Source organism: Odocoileus virginianus, chromosome 22 (genome assembly GCF_023699985.2).
Source record: "Odocoileus virginianus isolate 20LAN1187 ecotype Illinois chromosome 22, Ovbor_1.2, whole genome shotgun sequence".
Classification (NCBI taxonomy): Eukaryota; Metazoa; Chordata; class Mammalia; order Artiodactyla; family Cervidae; genus Odocoileus; species Odocoileus virginianus.
The window spans coordinates 17,561,151-17,580,644 of NC_069695.1; the positions used below are offsets into that span (position 1 = coordinate 17,561,151).

At 40.4% G+C, this 19,494-nt stretch overlaps 1 protein-coding gene across 9 annotated transcripts in view; it reads right to left on the reverse strand.

The window, feature by feature from the left end:
• Positions 1-19,494, reverse strand: part of PTPRM (protein tyrosine phosphatase receptor type M) — a 635,772-nt gene that overhangs the window by 229,309 nt on the left and 386,969 nt on the right. For all 9 annotated transcript variants that reach the window (XM_020878055.2, XM_020878053.2, XM_020878052.2 and 6 more), the window contains exons 12-13: positions 5,011-5,284; positions 4,007-4,043 (exon numbers count right to left, since the gene is read on the reverse strand). In XM_020878055.2, the coding sequence (XP_020733714.2) occupies positions 4,007-4,043; positions 5,011-5,284 (311 nt within the window). The remainder of the gene's footprint in view (positions 1-4,006; positions 4,044-5,010; positions 5,285-19,494) is intronic.

Here is a 19,494-nt window from a genome sequence, read left to right on the forward strand (position 1 = left end):
ATCAATTAAGTCTAACTGTCCTAATACATCATCTAGGATCTCTGTTGCCTTATTGATTTTCTGTCTGGAAGATTTGTCCATTGATTTGAATGGGGTGTTAAAGTCTCCTACTATTGTTTTATTCCCATCAATTTCTCCCTTTATGTCTGCTGGTATATGTTTTATGTATTTAGGTGCTTCTATATTAGGTGCATATGAATTGACAACTATAATATCCTCTTCCTGTATTGATACTTTAATCATTGCACATATCCTTCTTTATCTTTCTTTATAGACTTTGTTTTAAAGTCTGTTTTGTCTGATATGAGCATTGTGACCACCCCCCACTCTCTTGTCATTTCTGTTTGCATGAAGTACCTTTTTCTATCTCCTCACTTACAATCTATGTGTGTCCTCAAATACTTTTTAAAAATAAAAAGTATAACAAGCTTCCAAACGTATATATTGTCAAGGAGAAACATAGCTGGCATCATGTCATGGAAAACATTATTTTATAGGAGATTAAGGCAAAGTATACAGTTTAAACTAATTATTTTATCAGTTGGAATGACTATACTTCATTTAAGACAAAAATTGTAACCGGCTAACAAAACAGATTTTTACTTTTAAGTGTATCCTCTCAGTTTAGAACTGATTATCAACAAAGTCTTCCAAAATTAGCAGAAAGGAGTTTCCACCCTACTAGTTACCATAAGGCAGCCATAAGGGATGTACACTGATTCTTAAGACACAGTTGGATCAAGCGGTCTTAAAAAGAATTCAACTATAAACATATGAATGTAACTAAAAATCAAAAATAAAAACTAGGAAAATTTCTATGTACTCTACCATAAAGATTAAAAAGAATTCTATGAACTGGGAGAGTAACCCCCAAACATCAAGTATTAATATATTGTCATCATACAATGTCTTTTTAATGTAAGAGAATATTCTGGAAAGAGTTTGCCTATAGCTAACAATCAAAATAAAGCTACATATACTCATGAGGAAATTAGATATATACATTAAAGGAAGATACATAAAAATACAGATGATTCTTCAACATATAAAGACATGCAATAACACACCTTAGGTATTTTCCTGTGTCCAGTTTTTACAAGGCTTTATATTTGAGATGACTAGTGCCAAAACATACCCTTGAAATATGATTAAAATAATCACTACATTAAATTTCAAACTAGCATGAAATACATCTTTAAGAGACATATCTGTTAAATTAGTTCCTTGTGGAAAAAAGACAAATTAGTTCCTTGTGGAAAAAAATCTACTTCCATACTTGCTCTATGAAGGTACATGTCAACAGTTGTTTCATGAGAACATTGAAATCTTTGTAAATTCAAAATGCTGCTTAGGAAAGTGGTTTAGTGTCTGAAAACTCAATTAAGCCACTATACTGTCAGCAATACGTGACAGAAACAGTCAAGATGTCTGAGCTCTTTTAAATTTCAAACATCTTTACGATATGGTGTCAGTAACATTATCAGACTTGTCTGTTTCTCTGTTTTGACTGGTCAAGATGGAATGGCTTCCTTCATTGCAAAATCAATTTTAGTATCAATCAGAAAAAATTATCTGATTATAAAGGTGATAAAACATTAGAAAGTGCAGTAAAGGAAGGTTGCTGAATCTGTAAATGTAGAAATTAATGAAATAAAATAGTATCAAACATTGTAGCTTCACCCACAAGGAGTGTATTTCCCAAGGCTCCCTCCTGTGTGATGATTTTATGAACAGGAATAACAATGGGATGCAATGAATATTAAAATCTACTTCCCTCTTTTTCCCCAAAGTTTATTTGACAGAATAGAGTTTGTTGCTGTGTAAATGTTTGCAAATTGACTCAGAAAATCTGAGCGGGGAAATATTTAGTCAATCAGGTCATCTGATTGCTTAATCATCCTTTGGTGAATTGAAAAACAAATTACAATATTGATTAAATCTAGCTGATGATGGAAGAAAACCATCCAAATCACCATCTAATTCAATCTATTGTGAAAACAGCAAACGTCAGATTTCCATGTTTACTAGTGTGTTATTTATATAATTACCTAACTATGCAAATGAACAAGATAGCAGATATTTTGTTGTTTTGAGTCAACTGGGCACTGACTCAGTTTTAGTAAAAATGAGGACAGATACTCGTACACTGCAAAATCATGAGTGGCCAGAGGATCTGCCTGGTGAAAAGCCAGGAGATACAGGGAAACACTGGTGTAGGAGTCCAAACACTTGGGATCAAGCCTTGACCCACAGATTATTAGATGAGTGTCGTTGGCAGGTCAATTCGTCTCCCCAAATATGCATTTTTTTATCTCAAAAAAAAATAGCAATTTGTATCTCTGTTTTCACAGTAATTTAGAAGAAATAAATGAGAACATGCATATGAAAGCAATTCTAACTTTCAGCTGTGACATTAAAGGCAAGGCATTATAAATTAGGCATTCTGGAACTGGCTTTTCAGAACTCAATAAAGCAATCTGAGCATGGGTCATGATCTGGAGGCCTAAGACGGTTCATACCTCACTCAAAGGTCTTATCATACTGTAATAATTAACAGTTAAAAGTGAATTACAATTTAGAAAACACATCAATGTCTGTAACTCCATTTTTTAAAAATTAATTTAGCCCTACAAATAAAGGCTCCTAATCAAGTACAATATGATATAAAGAACTGAGTATTTTAAAATCAATATAAGGAGATTCTTGGAAATAGAGCTATGAGCCCATGAGGACAAACAAAATATAAATGAGCTAAGTACATCCCACAAGGCCTGACACATAATATGAAACCAAGAATATCTGTCAAGTCAACGGGATAAAGAGGTCATGTATCTTCAGAAAATGAGAATTTTGAAAATGCCAATGGGCACCTGTAATCTATGTAAACTCTACTGTCTGAACGTCAAACAACAAGAACAACAAGATATTTTCATCCACAGACATCATCGAGGGAGCCCCTGTGATCTGAGGAGACCCGGAGCTTTCTGCCGTCCTTTCTAAATTCAGCCTCACGATACTTGCTCACTGTCCTCATGTCTCGTCTAATGATTTGAGAGAGTGTATTTAACTACAGGTGTTAACGTATGCTGCCTTGTTTTCAAGTAGCTTTGGGCATTTCTCAGGGCATTTACACACTCCCACTTGGGATGGTTAAAAGTACACTGCAAGGTTGACAAGATGACGTCATAGCATGTATACACACACACACCCCTGCAGTCTCTTCTTTAGGAGGTGTTGAGTTTATGCTGATTCACCCTAATCTACATCTCTTCCTTGATCACAGTTTTTCAGGATGATAACCAGGCCAGGGAAACAGAAGGTCCACAGTAACATCTCCTGGTCCCTGGGTTGAGCGAGACACACGTCCCCAGTGAGAAGAGCCCAAGCAGACTCTGTTTTGCAGATTATAACCAGATAACTGCTTTAAAGGGCTTCCCTGGCAGCTCAACATTAAAGAATCTGCCTGCCAATGCAGGACACTTTGGTTTGATCCTTTGGTTGGGAAGGTATCCTGGAGAAGGGAATGGCAGCCCACTCCAGTATTCTTGCCTGGACAATCCCACAGACAGAGGAGCCCGGCAGGCTACAGTCCATAGTGTTGCAAAAAGAGTTGGACACAACTTAGCAACTAAACAATAAATTGCTTTAAAACAGCAAGAGGTAATTTACTGTCCTGCATCTGAAGTTCACTGAACCCAGTATTACTAGGTAGGGTCCACTGTGGTTTAAAACACGGATAGGAGATCATATAAAAAGTAACTCTATTTTAATAGAATTTTTTAAAAGATAACCATTGAAAACTGCTTTGAAACACAGCAATATGACTTCTTATTTGAAAAAAAACTATGTGAAACACAGTTCACTGCCATACAATCCTAGTACACACATGGAAACACACACACGTCCAACACACTTCTTTCAGTGGCGTGAACATTTCAAGAAGTTTTGAAATACCGCCTAAAATTGGATAGGACAGAAACCAGAACAACCCACAGTTTCAACCTACCTTTTGTGGCCACTCGGACACAGTCTATTTTGGTTTCCTGTGTTAAATAAAGAGGGGAGAAAAATCACTATTCATGTTTTCTCTGAAACAAATAAAATTTCTGCAGTTCTCCTTAAATACAGATAAGGGGAGGTCTCACTTCCAAAAGTGGCATTAATCACACGTGATTACTCCCTGGACTGTGCTCTGATACATTTTCTGGCTCCAGGGCTGGCAGTGGTGCTGCTTGTGGGTACCCGGCAGCAGGTGGTGGGTAGGAGCTATGCACAGAATCGCCTCGGCCTGGTGAGGGCCCCCAACTCCCTTCTCCAGATCCTTCACTGACTCCCTGTGCAAACACTCGTGGGGAAAACCTGTCTCCCTGATCCCTGCTTCTCACTGGCCAAAGGCAGTCGTGGTGCCGAGACCCACATTGTGAAGGAAAAAACTTTCTTGTCTCATGAGAGCTCTGGGTCAGTCTAAACAGGAAAGGGAAGAAAAATTCAAAAACAACTCGATAGTTTGTATTTTGTTTCCATCTTATCTTTCTAAAGCTGTTTTCTCTTAGGAAAGAAAAAAAAAAAAAGATAACTAATTTAGTCCCAGCTATAGGAAGCATAAACTCTTGTGGCACCAAAGAAATGGGACAGAATATGCTGAAAAGACAGATGTTGTGAATCTCACAAAATTGTAAATGAGCTGAATGTACGTGCTGGAGCTGTGCTGTTTTCCTGTAAAATAGTAAGCTAAGCAGAATTACTAGCCAACTTTTGGTAACAAGTAAAAACTGAAAATAAAAACCATCCCGTTGACAATATATTTTTCCATATACGAATATATTTGCTTCTTCCCAGGAATTTCTCCAGGTGAAAATAATTTTTTAAAAGAGAGAATAAAATACATTTATTTCAAGTAAAAACACACAAAAGCATGACTTCCCTTCTTACGACTACAATGTGTGATTTGACTGGGTTCGCATTAATAATCCTGAACAGCCTAAGTAAACAGCCATTTATAAAACTTACCCCATTGGCTCTACTAGCTGCTTGGAAGTAAATTCTGTAGCTTTTATGGGGAAGGAGAGGGGTGTTCCAGTACCCGTTGTAAGTCTTATTATCACCAATAGTAAAGGGCTGAGCTGCTTGGAGGCTGTTGGCTGGGAATTCTGCTGCAAAGTAGTACTGGGAATTCAGTATGGAGGCGTTCTGGAAGTGGATGGGCACTGGGTAGCATTTTAAGATTTCTGTGGTCTTTTTCGTTCTTCGAGGACGCTCTTCCTCGACCACTATTTGGTAGACACTAGAAAAAAAAAGAGTATCCTCAGTGACTGTTTAGGAAAACAGAGCTGAACCCCATTGTGTTCAACTGCACAGACCCATAGGTCACCCCAGATAAACAACAAGGACAGAGTTAGTAATAAGGGCTTTGTGCCTAGCGGACATGGACCCCACACTTGCTCCATGAAAGAGACAGAAAGTGCTTAGAGTTCTTCCACAGAACTCTCTAACCCCAAATGAGACAATTTCTGGAGGGAAAGAAAATTCACCATAGTTAAAACATTTAATTTTACCTGTTGATGTGAGCAGAACACCAAGATAATGTTCCTCTTATATGGTATTGAAGATGAATTTGTACTAAATGGACTCGGTTTAACCAATCAATGAAACTATTAGCTGTAAGTTCATTGAAAAAGGCAACATAACATTTTCTTCAGTGACATCTGTATGAACACCTGTGAATTTTTTATCAGGTCACAAGATACAAGGTGTGATGACTCAGGCTAACCAAGGTGTGACTTCCATATATATATATATTTTTTTTTTTAAATCTATTTTTAATTGGAGGATAATTGCTTTACAATATTGTTTTGGTTTCTGCCATACATCAACACGAATCAGCCATAGGGATACATATGTCCCCTCCTTCTTGAACCTGCCTCCCATCTCCCACCCAATCCTACCCCTCTAGGTCATCACAGAGCACCAGATTTGAGCTCCCTGTGTCATACATCAAATTTCCACTGGCTATCTATTTTACATATGCTAATGTACATGATTCCATGCTACTCTCTCAATTCGTCCCACCCTCTCATTCCTTCACTATGTCCACAAGTCTGTTCTCTATGTCTGCAGCTCCACTGCTGCCCTGCAGATAGGCTCATCAGTACCATCTTTCTATATTCCACATATATTAAACTAACTGAAAAAGACACATGCACGCCACTGTTCACTGCAGCACTATTTACAACAGTTAGGACATGGAAGCCACCTAGACGCCCATCAACAGATGAATGGATAAAGACGTTGTGGTACGTATACACAGTGGAATATTACTCAGCCATAGAAAGGAACCCATATTTTCTTATGTTCCTTTGCATTCACCATAATCGGTCAGTGGAAAGACAGGATGTTAGGAATGCAGGAAAAAGGCATTTGCATTTCAAAAGCCAACAACTTGGAGTCAAAAGCAGTTTCTAAGAGGAAATCATGAACAGGGCATTTGAATTACATACAAAAATAAGATGGGGCTGAGTATCCTCAGAAAATGCTATGAGTTCAGATGTCCCCTGGGAGGACTGGGTCTCCTGGTTCCTACCCACCTTTCCCTCTGCACCCCTTTTCAATGTTTGTGAATTTTGAATTAGCCTTAGGAGACTGGGAGAGACCTTGAAGGGATGGATTTCTTTACTGAGATGCATATATTTACTAGAATGATGAACTTCTGTGCAGTTTGGTTGGAAAAAAAAAATGATTCTAATACAGAGAAACCTTGGCAGCAGTTTTGAAAAACTGAATCCAGATTAGATTGCAAGTTCTTCTGACAAGGAGATGTATCTTTTTCTTACTTTATCAGAAAAGCACCGTGACTCCCCGAGCACAACTCTGTAATCCTGGGATTGCTCAGCATGGACACTCGTTTCAGCTGGGGAAACTGAACAGGAGGGAGGTGCTTTCCACCCCCATCAGCTGGAGTCAGTGAGGGGAGGTCTCTCTCTATGCTCCTGTCCCTGTGAACTTGGGATCTGCACCTGGTGAATCTCCTGTTTCTGGAAGTATAACCACTTAGCACATTCTATTACGGCCATGCCAAGCAGCAGCCGTTCACTTTGTGATTCTGTTCCAATAAAAACGGATGGTTGTAGAACATGAGACTGATTGCTCACGAGGCAGGGGGTCCAGCAGGATTACAGTGTGATGACAAAGGGAGGTAAACTCAGAAAAGAAAACAGGACTCTTTCTGACCTCAAGACTTTTTACCGTTCCTGCAGGATGTTCCACCAAACCCTGTGGCGTTCTCACCTACAGGATGGATGCAACATGAAAGGAAGAAGTTAGGGAGGACCTTCCTATAGGGGTCAGGGACAAGGAACACAGACAGAGGTGAAAGGGGACTTTGACTTCACACGCCCTTCTGTCTGACCTCTTATATCTACAGTCAGATGTGGCAATTATAATAGATCTGCAAGTTCTTGGACACTTCTCCACCGAGTGTGGGATTGGCTAACCTTGATGATGGCATGCAACCAGCAGAACGTAAGAGAAGGACAATGTGCAACTCTCAAGGCTTCAGTCAGAGAAGTGCAAGCATCAGCTGAGAAACTGTGACTCTTCTGCAGGGCCTGCTGTTGGGGTGGCGGACACTGGCATGCGCACCATTTAAGCTCTACTCCTAATGCTGCTAAAATCTGGCTTCGAAATTAATGTCTTTGGATCTTATTTTTTTCCGATGAAATGAGACAATCAGATGGATCTCCAAGGTACATTTTATATTTTTTTATTCAGCATACAAAGACTACTCTTGCAAGATGGACAAATCAAAAAAGAATTCATTACTTTGCAGAGAGATACTCCATTAAATAACTTTTAACGTTGGCTTTCTTCTATTAGAAATCTTTTCCAGCTTATTTGCTATATGACACAATGTTCAAAATTCCACTTTATGAAGAACTTCTTGGAAGTCTAGTGTACTACAGTAGATAATGTAGAGATATGAAGATTTATGCAAAGAAAAAAATTACAGAAATTATTTCATATAGGAAATACTAGCCCAGGAGCCTTGCACATGTAGGTTTTATATTCTGGTTTTACTGATGAGAAAACTGAGGTTCAGAGGTGAAGTGCCCATTCTCTTTGGGGCACATAGTTAAGTAACAGCTGACATGGTCTCCTGACCATCAGATGAGACAGTCATTTCTGTATCTTGTGAGACTTAGAATGAAGTGGGCCATGAAGTATATATTTTTGAAAATGTAACATAATCCAGAAGTAATTTCTACTTTATGTACCTTGTATGTAATATATAGGGAGGAAATATACTGATAATTGCTAGTAATACATTTTGCTTTACTAAAATCTAATACTAAGCCTATTCTGTATTCATTTCCTGAGTACACAAGACCTGAGAGAGGAGGAAATTACCAAGGAGAAGTTCTGTGATAAGATAATGCTGGTTAGATTGCAAGTCTATGCTGTACGACCCACAAATAAACAAGAACTGGAGAGAACCAGAAATTGCATCTGTTTCTTCTACCCCCTCTTCCATCACCTCCACTTCTCACTTTTCATCCATTTCCAACCCCCACCTTTGCTAGTTTTCCCCAATGCTACTCTTTTATTAATTCAATAAATATTTTTTGAGCCTCTAGTATGTGCCAGGCACTGTCCTGCCTTAATTTGAACAAAATATCTGACACTCCCTAAGGCTTCCCAGGTGGCTAAGTGGTAAAGAATCCACCTGCCGATACAGGAGACACAGGTTTGATCCATGGGTTAGGAATATCCTCTGGAGAAGGGAACGGCAATCCACCCCAGTTTTCTTGCCTGGAGAATCCCATAGGCAAAGGAGCCTGACGGGCTACATTCCAGTGAGTCTCAAAGAGTCGGACACGACTTAGTGACTGAACAACAACGACAAGAGAAAGACAGTTTCGTTTTGGAATTGAAATGCCATCTAAGTGAATATGAATGAAAAGAACTAATTTTTCCAATCAGCAAGTTTATGAGGATCATATGAAAATTCAAAGATTAAATGATTATTTAACGGGCCTTGATTTTAGCCAGTTGGCATGTTAGGCCCTACACTCTACTCCAGATATATTACTTCTTAAATAGCCACCATCTACTCATCTTCAGATATATTAAAGGAAGAAGTAAGTAGACCAGAGCAATTTCAAACCCAGAATGTCTTTTCATCCTTGCTCCACAAGACAAATTAGATTTGCAAGCATCCAGACCTCAAATCTATTTGCTCTTTAATAATTTAAGCACTGAAAGGTCAGGCAGCTCTTTTCCATCCCCCTCTATCAAAGTCCAGGCGCTAATGAAAAATAGCCAAGTCCCTTCTGCTGCCCAGTGGCCACACGCTACTGCCCCCCGGTTGGAAATTAACACGGTATTGACAGCCAGGTCAACGGTACCTCAACAGAACTGGATGGCTGATATGTTTTTCTTTTGTACAAATAACATCATCCCCACTGATGATTTTCATAAGAACTTTCCGACCACAAGTGTTAGCTAAAAAGCAGCTTTGAAAATCTCACTGTTTGAATGCTTCTCCTAAAAGGAAGGATGATTAAAAAAATAAAAGGGAAATTCTCAAGGATGGTAAACCAAATATAAGTCTCTAGCTTAGTGAGATGAATTAAAATTCTATTATCTTTTTAATGTATTAATCATATTCCCTTTGTTTATCAGTCACACCATTGCTAGCTTTCCTCCACCACTATTTTGGAATTTAAAGTAACACAAAACTTTTCGGCGACATTTGCAATGTGAAAGCACAATCCATCGTGAGGATTAATCTGCCAAAAATGTGACATCATTATATCCAAACTTTCTTACAGAATGAAATTTAAAGTTTAATTGATGCTAGGCTTTCCTACAACAAAACTCTAAGCCTCTTAGAAGGAGAATAAGAAATCTGCATTTATACAGAACAGCCCTTGAAGTATAACCTAGGAAAGAACATCTGAACGTCTTTCATGGACTTCGTTAAACATAAAAGTTCAAATGCGATGAAATGGTTTTGGTATTTTCTAACTTTGAAGAGGTTGAAAATAAGCCTGCTGCAGATGTGAAATTGGCTTTAAAATATGTGTCCTAATTCTTTTCAAGGTTAAGCCTGTAGTTGTAAGTCCACTCTTCTTACCTTACTCTGTTCCTTATCAGCATAAAATAATTGAAGGGTTATCCAACAGACGGGCTTGTATGGTGCTTAGACGGCTCCTCCCTCTGCCCTGGAGGCCTGGGTTCGATCTTGGGTCGGGAAGATCCCCTGGAGAAGGGAAAGGCTACCCACTCCAGTATTCTGGCCTGGAGGATGCCATGGACAGAGGAGCCTGGTGAGCTACAGTCCACGGTGTCACAAAGAGTCGGACACGACTGAGTGACTAACACTTTCACTATCCAACTAGATAGCAGAATGTTGGGTGAAGAGGAGAGATGAGGGGAGAAAAGTCCTGCTCTATTTCTTTTGTTGCTTCTGCTAATCCTTTTGTTGGTGTTTCTCATCATGTCAAAGGCTTAGAATAGTGTTCATTTCTTACACTTAATAGTAACTTTAACTTGATTGCGGTTTTTGGTAAAGCCTTCCATTTTCTCTTTTAAAAAAAGGATAGAGGGGGAGGAGAAGAGAGAGAAGGGGTGATGTTTGGAAACAGTAACATAGAAATTTATAATACCATGTGTAAAATCGAGAGCCAATGGGAATTTGCTATATGACTCAGGGAACTCAAACAGGGACTCTGTGACAGGCAGAAGGGTGGGATGGGGAGGGAGATGGGAGATAGGTCCAGGAGGGAGGGGACATGGGTGTACCTATGGCTGATTCTTACTGATGTATGACAGAAAACCCCAAAATTCTATAAAGCAATTACCCTTCAATTAAAAATTGAAAAAAGAATAGAGTCTAATATCAATACCTTCTTGAAGAGTAACTCTTTGGGGGGTGAGGGAAAATGAAAATATAAATTATATGCAAAACAGGGAAAAGAAATGTGTAATTCAGGTTTATTTATGCAGTAACACAGACTGCATTTCCTTCCTGTTCTTTTTCCAGTCATTTCCATTCCCCGAACCTGTCAGCATTTACTGAAGTAACACCCTGAAGATCAGAACGACCTGGTTCAACTGAACAACATTTTAAAAATATTGCAAACAGATCACCCAGGTTGGATGCATGAGACAAGTGCTCCGGGCTGGTGCACTGGGAAGACCCAGAGGGATCGGTGGAGAGGGAGGTGGGAGGGGGGGATCGGGATGGGAAATACATGTAAATCCATGGCTGATTCATGTCAATGTTTGGCAAAAACCACTACAATATTGTAAAGTAATTAGCCTCCAACTAATAAAAATAAATGGAAAAAAAATATTGCCACCAGTTGAAAATTAGGGGGAAGGAAAGGTCAGTTCAGTAAGGTCAATGTGTTTATCATCATGCCTAGGATCCATGTAACACGGGAGCTGAGAGCAGCTAAACGAGCATGTCCTGCTCACTGGCTCACAAATGAGGTCTGGTCACCAGTTTTCCGTGGACAGTAGACTCTGGGATACTGCGCAGCATAAACTGATCCATGGGGTCGAGTATTCTGTGTTGGCCACTTTCATTTTTCTTTGTCCTGCTCTGTTCTAGATAAGACCGGCCATCTATTGCTGTGGCACACGTGCAGGGTACCACAGAGAAAACTGATGTTCGTGCAGCTGTCATTCATCATGAGGAGCTTGCCTGGCATCCCTGTTACTTCTGTACTGAATGTGTGTGCACGTGTGTGTGTGTGCACGTGTGTGTGTGTGTGCACGTGTGCCTGAGCATGTGGTCCCACATCATACTGCTCTGCTAGTTAGTGATAAATCTGATATCATAAAATATTAATTATAGCTGAAAGGTTGGGCGAGAAATATGAACTCAATTACTGCTCCATATTGTGAACAAAGGGCAGGGAGGAAAAAATCCTACAGTTATGGAGGTTTGGGGTAATAAAAGGACAACTGGAACATTAGACTTGGGCTGAGAGGCTGTGTAAAAGGCCACGTGTTATTAATCTTCACAACAGGCACCGAATTGCAAGTAAATTAGTCCAAGATGGAACATCTTTAAGAGTGACTTCTCCCCTTTTTGACAAGTGAAGATGCTTTCCTTTGCACATTTCATTTCACTTATGTTTATCATAATGTAATCATCACAACTGCATAACAGACACATGACTGTAAAAATTATAACCCAAAGTCCCCTACTATTTTTAAAGCTGTTTTTCTTAACTCTCTCTAGGGTTTTAAACAAAACTAGAAAAACTGAATACTATCAGAGCCATACTAAATATCTTCATTGTTGTAATGTTTATGTTATATTTAATTCAGAATCTTTCAGTCTCTAAAAGTATTCACAGCAATAGTGCAGGCCAGGTGAGATATGCATGCATGTGTTCTGAGTTCTGTCCAACTCTTTGCAACCCCATGGACTGCAGCCCGCCGGGCTCCTCTGCCCATGGGACTCTCCAGGCAAGAATACTGCCGTGCGGTGCCATGTCCTCCTCCAGGAATCAAACTCACATCTCCTGCATTGGCAGGTGGATTCTTAAATGCCATCATCTAGAAGGGGCAAGAGCACAGTGAACTGAGCCCCACACCAGTGGAGTCAGTCCAGCTCTATCACCAAATCATCCCCAGACCACTAGGGTCCTTTCAGCTCTGATACTTCATAGCTCCTGGTACTAGGTCAGGCAAGCTGTGACGTAGATGAGTGAGAAGAAAACTATTTTATCCATATTTCCTTCCTTTCTGTGATATTTATCACATGCAAGCCCTGTGAGAGGCACAAGGGAGGAAGAAAAAGAACAAAGACTAGACTGTCCCCATCTTGAGAAGCACAGCCCTGGGGTGTTAGAAACAGGTTCCTCAAACCGAGAACTGGGACGAGATGCTGATAAGGGTTTTTACCAAGTGGAGGAGGAGGCAGGGCGCAGTCTCTGTCTACATCAAAGTCTCCTGTGGCATCAGCGGCTCCAGGAACGTCTGATCTGGACCTGGTGCCCAAACGCTCCTGCAGTCCTGTGTTGCCTATGGCCACCAACTTGTCCCCCAAATTAAAGCCAAAGTGACAGCAACAAACAAAAGAGCGAATGTCTTTGTGGTCCCTGCGCAAACTCTGCTTCACTACAACCACCTGGGTGTACAAAGCTCCACCCAAGTCCCAGCAGGGCTTTCTGTCAGACTCATTTGCAGCTTTGCCTGCAAAGCTCCCAAGACCTTGGGGGACCCTTCATCAATAGGACAGAAGACTGAGGTAACGGGCTGGAGTGTGGCTCCGATGCCTGTGGGGGTCCCAGCAGGCCTGTCCTAAGAGTCCCCGGGTTTCCCCAAGAGGAGCCCTGGGAGAGGCTGGGTTTTCCTCAGTCTCCAAGGTGCCCAGATCCTACTAGAAGGACACTGTAGGGCCGAACGAGCAGGGCTGGGTGTTGACTCCCACCCCCTGTGATGCCCGAGGGGAGGAACAAGAAGCAGGTCCCTCTGCTCCTCGGGGTCTCTGCTCCCCCGCCCCAACTCTTCCGAGGCCCCCACCCTGGCAAACCTGGAACCACCTTTCCTACCTTCTACAATCATGCCGCAGGTAACAAGAGCCATCATTTCTCAATTCTACTATTTCACTTGATATCCATTGTAATTACAAAGATCAAGTCAAAATGTTGGTTGTTTGGGGGGTGATGGTGGCAGAATCTGGCAGTGGGGTCCCCTTGCTGCCTTCCCAGGCCACAGGTGGCCCCCCGCGTGGTCCTCTCCCTGAAGGAGAGGCCTGTGCTGCCAGCCCTGGAGCACCAGGCTGGGGCTCTGATCTCATACCCGGAATCCTTCAGAGGGGATTATGTTCAAGAAGAGGAAAATCTGAGACAGGGGAAGGACAGAGAGGCAATATATTTTCATGCACAAAAGCAAGTTTGAAATGGACTTGGAGAGAAAGTTAAATTAAGTTCCATTGTATAAAAACTCAACTACACCTACTCTATTATTTTTATCTTCCCCTGCCATTTTTCAGGTTGCTTTTCAAGGGTTCTGGAAGAACAAACTTAGTTTCCAAAATGAATTTTCAGAGAGATGACTGACACTGTCATCCTAAAAGCAACTTTAATAAAAATGATCTTTGTTTCCTGGCAGTAAAGGGATCCAGAGTATTATTTTTTAATACAATAAAACTCACCCAAAATCAGGTGGTAGAAGGGTGGTGGTGGTGGTGGTGGCAATAAGAGACATAACACAGTTTTTGTGAACACACTCTGTAGCAATTCAGCTGTAAGAAGTCATAAAAAACCAAACCTATATAGTAATATAAAACGGAAGTTTTATTCTTAAGTGACATTTTGGTTTTTGTGACTATGTGTACCAATGGAAAAAGGAAAAATTTTAGGGTGGAAGTTAGGTACTTAGAGCTCTTTTCCTTAACCAATTTTAGCAATGGATGGAAGTGACAAAAGAACCTTTAACCCCAAAGGTTTAAGGTGCTCTTTGCAGGTTACAATTCTTCAATAAAAAAAGAGGGAACAATTTAAAAAACCATTAATAAGCATTTCAGAAGAATTGGCATTTTCTTTCTTTATTGTTTGGGGACTATTAAGATGATAAAATAAAAAAAGAACATACAGATCAACAAAAAAGACTGCTGAATTTGATCAAAACTATCCAAAACACTAAAGCAACTCTGTTCAACCCAAGACCTTTAAGTATCAAGATGTATTTCACTGGTAAACACTGAACAGATTTTGATGGAGACAGACTTGCCCAAAAGTTTTACAAAGTCTTAGTTTATTTTATTTTATTTTTTTTTGGTTTTAGATTTTATTTTGGTGTTTACATTGATCCTAGGTGTTTTTTGGTTTTTTTTTTCCATTTATTTTTATTAGTTGGAGGCTAATTACTTTACATCATTACAGTAGTTTTTGTCATACATTGAAATGAATTAGCCATGGATTTACATGTATTCCCCATCCCGGTCCCCCCTCCCACCTCCCTCTCCACCCGATCCCTCTGGGTCTTCCCAGTGCACCAGGCCCGAGCACTTTTCTCATGCACCCAACCTGGGTTGGTGATCTGTTTCACCCTATATAATATACATGTTTCAATGCTGTTCTCTTGAAACATCCCACCCTCGCCTTCTCCCAGAGTCCACAAGTCAGTTCTATACATCTGAGTCTCTTTTTCTGTTTTGCATATAGGGTTATCGTTACCATCTTTCTAAATTCCATATATATGTGTTAGTATACTGTAATGGTTTTTATCTTTCTGGCTTACTTCACTCTGTATAATGGGCTCCAATCTCATCCATCTCATTAGAACTGATTCAAATGAATTCTTTTTAATGGCTGAGTAATATTCCATGGTGTATATGTACCACAGCTTCCTCATCCATTCGTCTGCTGATGGGCATCTGGGTTGCTTCCATGTCCTGGCTATTATAAACAGTGCTGCGATGAACATTGGGGTGCACGTGTCTCTTTCAGATCTGGTTTCCTTGGTGTGTATGCCCAGAAGTGGGATTGCTGGGTCATATGGCAGTTCTATTTCCAGCTTTTTAAGAAATCTCCACACTGTTTTCCATAGTGGCTGTACTAATTTGCATTCCCACCAACAGTGTGAGAGGGTTCCCTTTTCTCCACACCCTCGCCAGCATTTATTGCTTGTAGACTTTTGGATAGCAGCCATCCTGACTGGCGTATAATGGTACCTCATTGTGGTTTTGATTTGCATTTCTCTGATAATGAGTGATGTTGAGCATCTTTTCATGTGTTTGTTTGCCATCTGTATGTCTTCCTTGGAGAAATGTCTGTTGAGTTCTTTGGCCCATTTTTTGATTGGGTCATTTATTTTTCTGGAGTTGAGCTGGAGGAGTTGCTTGTATATTTTTGAGATTAAACCTTTGTCTGTTGCTTCGTTTGCTATTATTTTCTCCCAATCTGAGGGCTGTCTTTGCACCTTGCTTATAGTTTCCTTTGTTGTGCAAAAGCTTTTAAGTTTCATTAGGTCCCATTTGTTAAAACAACAACCCCAAGCCCCTGCTTCTAACTTCTAAGAATTAAGATTCTTAATATTGATAAGCCCCCCAAGATTGCAAGGATCATAATCTAAAGACAAAGGTGTGATATGTTTTCTTAACCCTGGAAGAGACAATAAAGAAAATATTTTCAGAAAAGTTCTTGTTGGCAAAGGGAGATGCAACCATCTTGGTTCTAAAGATATCCTGCTGGGATGTTCGTGGTGCAGACGGTTTCTGGGAGGCGCCTTGCAGGCCATGTAGTGTTGTACAGGGAGAGAATGGCTGTCAAAACCACCCCCCCAGACCTCAGTTCCTTATCTGTGCAAGGAGCGCGGGCATCTGAGCAGGAAGTCTGCTCCGACGATTAGAATCATTTCATAAAGGACCAAGCATGGGTCTGACACATTATAGCTGCTCCATCTAAGTCACAATAATGCTTCATTTTTTATTATCATAATTATTATTCCCGTCAGATCATCACTGAGGCTCAGGAGTATTTCACTGGGACTTAGAAGCTTTCCTGAGACACAGGCAGAAGACAAGGGGCTACTCTGTTGTCTATAAGACACGACCATCTTCACAGACCAGAATAGCATCAACAGTTACAAGAAGAGCTTTCCTACAATGAGCAGAGGATGTCTGTGTTAGACGCTGTCCTGAGAGCTCTGCTTCCCGTCATTCACCTCCCAGCTGCCCTCGGAGGTGGACGTTCTCACTCACATCTACTTCAGGGAGAGAATGAGACAGAAAAGTTGTGCCACTTGCCCAAGATCATGGGGCATATAAGCACCAGGATCTAAACCCACGGTCACCAAACTCCATGCCAGAGTTGGCTGCATATTTGATGATTCTGAACATTTCTACACCTTCCTTCCCAGGAAAGGGCCCATGTTTGTAACTACTCCAACCAACAGTTCTTTCTCATCACTGTGGGGTTTTAATGGAACCACAGGTCTTCTAAAACTTTGATAATTTTACAGAAAGATCACACACATTTCTTTCAATGACCATCAGCTTACTGTCAAAGTATAGGTTTCCTTTAAAACACAGATCCTACTTAAGTGATAATCGTGTATACTGGTATAAAAGTTAAAGGCAGTAATGATGAGAAATTTTAGGCATACTACCAAAAGCAAGAAAAAAAGGGAATAAAAACTGAACACCAATCCGGTCAATATTTCTGCTAAGCAAATTCTGATATTACAGTTTTACACTTTCTCAGCACTTCAGCTTACAACGAACTTCCACCTGTATTAATTTTTATGACAATGTCATGAGATAGATGGGTCATGTGTTGGACTCCAACTTCGGAGCTAAAGAAAGACTCAGAGTTCACAGGATGCCCAAGATCACACAAAAGTAAACAATGCAGCCCAGATGCAAACCGAAGACTTCTGGTCCATGTGAGTGTTCTTTTTTTTTTAATAGCTAGTAATAAATTAATTTTTAAAGTTTTCATTACATTTTTAGTTGACTTTGATGAGAATTATTTGTTTTCAGAGAATTCTTTGTAATAATTCTCTATGGTTCCCAGCTTTTTAGAATATAGATTTCCACTGTAGAACATTAAAATTCAACATCTGTACACATTCTAGAGTGATCACCAGAACAAGTCCAGTTACCATCCATCACCACACAGCCGACCCTCTTAATCCATTTTGCCTACCTCCTAACCCTCTTTCTCACCTATGGGGGGATGGAAAGAAAAGGAGAAAGGGAGGGGTGTCAGTGACCCCACAAGGTGAGAAGAGAAGAACTTTCAAAGGTTTCAGTATAGGCATGTGAGATTCTAGTGACCTTCCGATAAAATGTGTATTTTAAACAATGACTTCTTTGAAGTAGTCCTTCTGAATATAATCTTATTAATAACAATATGATTGATCCAAGGGTAAAAGCAGGGTATTTTCTTTTTATGCTTCTGTATTCTACAGAAGAGGGTAGTATTTAACTTTTATTTAGTGATGAGAATATAAATTTAAAATCCTCTTCTTCCTTATACGTTCAGTGAGTTAAAAGGAGGTTTGAGACCTTCAGCTTCTCATCTATAAAGGCGTCAGTGATAATGGCTTCTGCTCACAAGGAAAAGATGAGGTTCAATTCAATAAACATCTATTGCACACTTAATTAGGTTTGAGGTACTGAAGGATATTCAGAAACTAAATTATGAAAATCATTTTGTGACCCTTTTGCATTTCCTATTACATTTACATACATTTTACATAATGATTAGCCCAGGAAAAGGCTCACTTCCAACATTAAATTCATAAATCTAATTAATACTCTTGAGTGCCGGTCAAACTTCATTTACTGCGTATGCAGTTTTAACTGTATTTTCTGGGATGGCCACTGTCTACACCTCTTTACTTTCTCTGATCCTAGGCCGTTCTATGGGCTGCTCCTCTTCAGTGAAACTACAGTGGTCTTCCAGTCCTGACTGGTCACTTCCTGCAACCCCTTTGAGTTTCAGCTTAAATAGCACATCCTGATTTCCTTGTTGGGTTTTCTCCTCTGTCACATGGCCTCAGTAACTCATTATACAGCTTGCACACCATCCTAGCACTGTGACTTGAACATAAAGATGCTTCATAGATGTTTGGTAAACAAATGAATGAATAATTGGCAATGTTGGTGCTCAAATTTCTTAATAACACTTGGCACTGTTACAAAGGGCAAGATTTTCACCAGACTAATAACCTCAGAGAGCTCTTAACCGCTTCTCACTGAGCAGGACATATACTGACACTGGACAGGAAATGCTACAAGGAAACGCAGAGAAATGAAAAATTAAGACACAGAGAACAACTCCAATGGGATATGATGATATGGAAAAAATGAACAATGCTCCCTAATCATTCTATATCTAACAGATTGAAGAATGAAGTGTTGCTTAAAGGAAGAAGCTGAAAACCAAGTACAGGTAAGCATCACAAGCATAATGTAATAACAGACTTAAGAAACTAGCTTGTGGCGGAATAGAAGGCACGTCAGCACATTCCTGTGCTTTGCTGTTCTCATCATAGACAATTACACTGTGCATATTTAGAAATGCTGGTCGAGCAAACATTCTCTGCTGAGGACAATGACAAAACCTGTTCTTATCATATGGCTATGCCCCCTACCCCCACCCATAGGATCACAAGGTGCTGACACCTGAGAAGAGCCGTCAGGTCCTCTCCAAGTGGACCCTGGGCTCCCAAAGCCCAAAGCTCCCAGCGGCTCCCTGGACTGGCTTTTGCTGTCTGCCTGGAGGTTGACTTTATCAGCCTCTTCGAGCCTGTAATCTTTTCTCAGGCATCTATGAGATTATGTGTGTGTGCGTGCTTAGTTGCTCCAGTTGTGTCTGACTCTTTGCAATCCTATGGACTGTACTCCTCCAGGCTCCTCTGTCCATGGGATTTCCCAGGCAAGAATACTGCACTGGGGTGTCCGGGGATCTTCCCCACTCAGGGATCGAACCCAGGTCTTCCCCCTCTCTGTGTCCCATTTTTTCA